The 6,000-nt window shown below is 51.3% G+C and overlaps 1 protein-coding gene across 3 annotated transcripts in view; it reads left to right on the top strand.

The window, feature by feature from the left end:
* The first annotated feature begins 1,138 nt into the window (after positions 1-1,138).
* KCND3 (potassium voltage-gated channel, Shal-related subfamily, member 3) overlaps positions 1,139-6,000 on the top strand; it is a 202,786-nt gene continuing 197,924 nt past the window's right edge. For 2 of the 3 annotated variants that reach the window (XM_008572020.1, XM_008572030.1), the window contains exon 1: positions 1,139-2,311. In XM_008572020.1, the coding sequence (XP_008570242.1) occupies positions 1,206-2,311 (1,106 nt within the window). In that variant the 5' untranslated portion in view covers positions 1,139-1,205. The remainder of the gene's footprint in view (positions 2,312-6,000) is intronic. The other variant, XM_008572038.1, reaches the window with a different exon arrangement.

The following is a 6,000-nucleotide window of genomic DNA, read 5'->3' as shown; positions in this document are numbered from 1 at the left end:
CTGTTTCCTGAAGCCAAATATAATTTTCCATGTCATTGTTGCCTCCATCCACACAGGTGATGGGGAAGTGTGTACACAGTGTGGTTCAGAGAGCTGTGGGTGAAGGGACAAGGTGGCCCAGCTCTGGAGGACTCTCTGCGGGTGGAGTGGGGGCCAGGTGAGAGAGGCTGGCATGGGAAGGAGTATTGTTATATAACTAAAGGGAGCTACGGATGTGGGCAGATGGAGACAGGAGGCGAGGAATCTAGGGATGGCAGTGGCATGGATCAGCTTCCTGGGAGAGGGAGAGGGCTCATGGCTGCCTTTTGCCCAGGCTGCAGCCATAGGGTGTATGCAAGTCAGGTGCAGCAAACACCCAAGATGCCCTTCACAGGGTGCCCAGCTTCACGACCTTCCCCATGCCTTTCCTTTCCATTCTGGCTCTGAGGGGCACAATCAGACACTAGGTTGCTAGAGCAAGGAATAGAGCCAAGTGTCTCTCAGAGTAGAGAACTCCACCAGGGACTGCTTTCTCCCCTGGAGCTGGGGACAGAGCTTCACCAAACTCTGGGCCTACTGTGGTCACTGGCCATCTCAGAGAATTTTCCAGACATGGGTAGCCCCAGCCTCCTCCTCACCAGGGAGGAGTAGAAAGAATGTGTTTACCTTTTCTCCCTCATCCCCACCCCATTCCTGATTACCTCATGGGTGAAGAGTGAAATAAAAATTAGCATGTTTATCCCACTTTTAAATTCGTTTAATGAGAACTCATTTACCCTCTCCCAATTTAAATTCGTAATAATGCCATAACCTTTCAGAGCTGATTATAGCCCACGTCTTCCCAGATCTTCCTGCTAAAGAGGCTTTCCCTCCAAATGCTCCTGAGCCCTCTTGAAACTTGACAGTTTGTCAGGCAGTCAGCAACATCTGGTGATCCCTGGCTGCACCGCCCTGCTAGATGCTCTCCCTACCCGGATGGATAGGATGGAAAGGAACCCAGTCCCCTCTCTGTGGTAGTAAGTTCACAGTGGCATTAATTTGCCTTGGAGACTTTTGCTGTTTCACTCACCAGTGATCCTTCCCTCTGTCCCAGTTCCCACCTGGTAGTCCGTGTGGACTCACACCTTTCTCTGCTCTCTCCTCCTGTCTCCCAGGGGTCGCTGAACTAACTCCCAGCCTGTGTGCCAAGTGTCCGAGCAGTTGCCGGCCTAAGAGCTGGAGTCACCATGGCGGCCGGAGTTGCAGCCTGGCTGCCTTTTGCCCGGGCTGCGGCCATCGGGTGGATGCCAGTGGCCAACTGCCCCATGCCCCTGGCCCCCGCCGACAAGAACAAGCGACAGGATGAACTGATCATCCTCAACGTGAGTGGGCGGAGGTTCCAGACCTGGAGGACCACGCTGGAGCGCTACCCGGACACCCTGCTGGGCAGCACGGAGAAGGAGTTCTTCTTCAACGAGGACACCAAGGAGTACTTCTTCGACCGGGACCCAGAGGTGTTCCGCTGCGTGCTCAACTTCTACCGCACGGGGAAGCTGCACTACCCGCGCTACGAGTGCATCTCCGCCTACGACGACGAGCTGGCCTTCTACGGCATCCTCCCCGAGATCATCGGAGACTGCTGCTACGAGGAGTACAAAGACCGCAAGCGGGAGAACGCCGAGCGGCTCATGGACGACAACGACTCGGAGAACAACCAGGAGTCCATGCCCTCGCTCAGCTTCCGCCAGACCATGTGGCGGGCCTTCGAGAACCCGCACACCAGCACCCTGGCCCTGGTCTTCTACTACGTGACCGGCTTCTTCATCGCCGTGTCGGTCATCACCAACGTGGTGGAGACGGTGCCGTGCGGCACGGTCCCGGGGAGCAAGGAGCTGCCGTGCGGGGAGCGCTACTCGGTGGCCTTCTTCTGCCTGGACACGGCCTGCGTCATGATCTTCACGGTGGAGTACCTGCTGCGGCTCTTCGCCCCCCCCAGCCGCTACCGCTTCATCCGCAGCGTGATGAGCATCATCGACGTGGTGGCCATCATGCCCTACTACATCGGCCTGGTCATGACCGACAACGAGGACGTGTCCGGGGCCTTCGTCACGCTCCGGGTCTTCCGCGTCTTCCGGATCTTCAAGTTCTCCCGCCACTCCCAGGGCTTGCGGATCCTGGGCTACACGCTGAAGAGCTGCGCCTCCGAACTCGGCTTTCTCCTCTTCTCCCTCACCATGGCCATCATCATCTTTGCCACTGTGATGTTTTACGCCGAGAAGGGCTCCTCTGCCAGCAAGTTCACGAGCATCCCTGCCTCTTTTTGGTACACTATTGTCACCATGACCACACTGGGGTAAGTCAGTGCTGGTGGACTAGAGGGGAGGAGGTCGGATGGAGGTGAAGCTTTGGATGGTATCAGGATCCAGCAGAGGAGGAGGGAGTCCCTCACCCAAGTTGTGGGAACAGGGGACATTGCATCATCAGAAGGGGAAAGCACATGAGTGATTTTTCTGGGGATGGTGGCTTGCTTTGAATTGAGTTTTCTTTTCAAGGTGAGCATGTATTTTACAAAACCTGGAAAATTAAGTCACCATTTCTTTTTTCAGCCATGCATTGTGTGTGTATGTATACGGTGTCTCCAGGTGGGATGATGGCTGCATTCTTCCATGCATCTGTGCATTTAAGGGCTGCCATGGGGAGGAAAACAGAGCAATGCATCGGGAGGAAGAGGGTTGTGAGACGTTTGGTGACTGTTGTCAGGGAGGTACACATTTCCATTACTAGAAGACACCAAGAACACTCTTTTTGGATCCTTCCTGCATCTCTTCTTTATAGTACATTTGCAGGCTATTCCCTCTTTTGCCTTACTTTTCTTCTCTGCTACCACAGATGCTCAGGGTTCAGTAGCTCTGAGCAGACTTTATGTGACTCTGCACTTAGTGACCCTGCAAAGCGAGGCACCTGATTTGTTTTTTCTCACTATAGGAGGAGCAATTTTGCTTTCTTAGCCTGAGTCAGTGATTGAATGACCCTGCCTACCTGAGCCACTGTGAGATGGTCTGAATGGATCATGTGATCAGATGCAGATGCAACAATATCGTCAGAGGGAGGGACAGGTACTTAGTGAGGTCACAGTGACTCTGTCTCTTCCATCTCTTTGAGGTCTTCTCTGCGGCTGAGGTCACAGAAATGTATTTATGGTGCTGGGATGTGTAGCTTCCATCAGAGGATGGGGACTCGGAAGGAGATTACAGTCTTCACCCTAACAGGATTAGAGCCAATAAAGGCAGCTTTATGGAGATATAGATTTCTTAGGGGGTTCTGCTTCAGCCGTTGGAAGCCATTGAGTCTAATGCAAAATCCCTCCACAATTCATATGTTGGGTCTATATTTGCTTAGGAGAGGAAGCATTATATTGCTGATGGAGAATTCATGAAGCTTTTTATTTGGTCTTTGACAATTCAGTTGGTGGCATCCTGGTGATTTGGTTTTTTTCCTGGCCAAAACCCCATGGCAGTGGTGTCAGTTTTTCCATAGTGCTGTGTGTGCTTATTGGGAATGACTGAGCAGGTGATAGGACCTTTTAAAATGATTACATTTGTCATACTGCCACACGGGAGGGGGAGGGAGTAGCAGTGGGTGTCACCATCCATTTGTGAAGGCCATGTTTGATTGGGGTATTCCCTTTACCTCTTGTCTGTCTAACACAAGTCATCCCACCCCTTGTCATTCCAATACATACACACACTTCTTCATGTAGCTGCTTACCCAGAGTGGGTAAAAATATTTAGTCATTTGACCTTGTCTCCCTTGGCTCAGGTGGCAGAAGTGAGTTTTTTGGCACAGTTGGATATTTTGGGATATAACAGGCTGGGGAACTGGCTACTGTCAGGAGGAGGAGGCACCTTTGTCCCTTCCAGGCTTACCCTGGCCATTCCTTCACCTTCCTGAGGGGGACCTCATGCATGGCCAGGTGCCCACCCCCACCAGTCATGCTCCTAATGTGGCTGTGAGTACTCAGTGTCCTCAGGTGCTCCTCGATGGGACTCATGACACCAGAGGGATGCCTCATGACTGCCATGGGGAGGAAACAGGACAGATTGATGGGTGTCAGAGTTAAAATGGGATCGTTTCAGAGGAGATCAATGGAAACTTCACTGGCCACCTGCCCATTACTTTTTATTATTAGTATAACAGCATATGGGTGTCTACTATGTGTCAGCAGTGTGCCGAGTTCTTTGCATATATTATCTCTATGTCTTCACAACAAGCCTGCAAGGTAGGAAAAACTCTATACCCTTTAAAGATGCAAAAGGTGAGGCTCAGAGAGGTTATCCCATAGTCACATAGTTGATAAGGGCAGAGCTCATTTCAGTGACACATCTGGTTGTCTCCAGTCCCGTTTCTCCTTTCACTCTGCCACTCCACTTGTTCCCATGCCATCAGGGCCCCTAGGTAGAAATCAGACCTTCAGGGTTACTACTTCTTTATTATCCCCTCCGTCTGTGATATTCTGTTCTAGTCATATTGCTAGTCAAAAAGGCATCAGTCCAGTGAGTACTACATGCCAGGCACTGTACTAGACACACAGTGATTTTATAAATAAAACATATCCTTCTGGGAAGTTTAAATGCTGCCTTAAAAATTAATGGTTGCTTTCATAGTGAAATCCAGTGTTTTACTACTGCTGGGGGAACTGCTGACTTCCGTTGGCACTCACCCTGTAGATCAGGGGCAAGTCCAGCATCAGGGGTGGACAATTTTGGCCTCACATTTCCTTTCTTGGTGGGGGTGAGGGGGAGGCCGACTCTGTCAGAAAGTGAAGGCAAGAGGAAGGGAAGGATGCCTGCATTGGGGAGCAGTGTGCTTCCCCTGTCTGGGTGCCCTGGGGACTTCCTCACCCTGTACCTGACAGTGAACAAGTTTGTTTTCCCTTCTCTATGCATTAAAATGTCTAGCCTCTGGGAGAACCAAATGGGCAAGAAAGGAAACCTTTAGTAGTGTCTTCCTTAAACTCAGATAAGTAACAAGGAAGCAGCCTTGTCTTTCCCTCCATCCCAGCTGGTGTAGCTCAGTGCTGGATCAGGCTACTTTGACTTTGACCTGAGATGGCAGTTGGCACCATTACCAGGCTTGCTGCTTGGCTATACATAGCAGGTGCTTGGCAAAATGCTTTTTAATGGATGGGTCAATGTGAATGGGATGCCTTCTCCGTTTGCTTTGCCTGATACTATTCTCATTCCCTTCTAGACCTACCTGTCCTCTCAAGGGCCTGCAGACCCCTTGGCCCTGTGTGCTCTGCCCCATCCCTGGCCCTCCAGAAGACAGGAGAGTGGCCTTTACCTGGTATCTGAGCCATGCCGTGGGATGTTCTGCAGGACTATGGGGATCTTATTGCCCTTACTAGAGGTCTCACTGATTTGTCCCTGGAAATCTTTCCCTTTCCTCTGACTGGTTTCTGTCCTGACCACGTTCACTAGCTAGGTGTAGCTTTGTTCAACCATTCCAGGAAACCCATCTTTTTCTTACTCTGCTCTGGCATTTGAGCTTCAAGTGGCCACAGAATACCAGGGACCAATATTCTGCCATGGTCCAATTGCTTCCAACAGCTCCCAGCAGACATCTACCTCCTCCTGTCTCTGGACTCTCCTGCCCTACTCCCTCCCCAAGTTCCTGTTTCCAGTCTGGAGGGGGACTGTCTTCAGCTCCTCTGCAGAGCAGGGCTGACTGACATGCACAGAGCGACGTGCTGAGTGCAGGCATTTGCTTCTCCTGGCTTTAGTTGCCATCTCTGCCTGCTTTCCCAGCACCTTGCTGATGAGTTATTCAGGTGTCCTCCAGGGATGGATCTCCTGGAGCCAATTATTACCATTTATTTAATATCTCAAAATACCTTAAGCTCACAAGAACAATAAAGACCAACTGCCATCAGGGCTTCTGGATGGCTGTCCTCTGCAGCCTCCCGTGCTGGTGGGGAAGAGCACCGTGCTCTGTCCAGGTTTCCCTTGTGCCCTCTTGACAATTGAGTTCCCACATGCACCA

This window comes from Galeopterus variegatus, unplaced genomic scaffold, assembly GCF_000696425.1.
Source record: "Galeopterus variegatus unplaced genomic scaffold, G_variegatus-3.0.2 Scaffold45, whole genome shotgun sequence".
NCBI classification, from domain to species: domain Eukaryota; kingdom Metazoa; phylum Chordata; class Mammalia; order Dermoptera; family Cynocephalidae; genus Galeopterus; species Galeopterus variegatus.
This window is presented reverse-complemented; position numbering and strand designations above follow the sequence as displayed.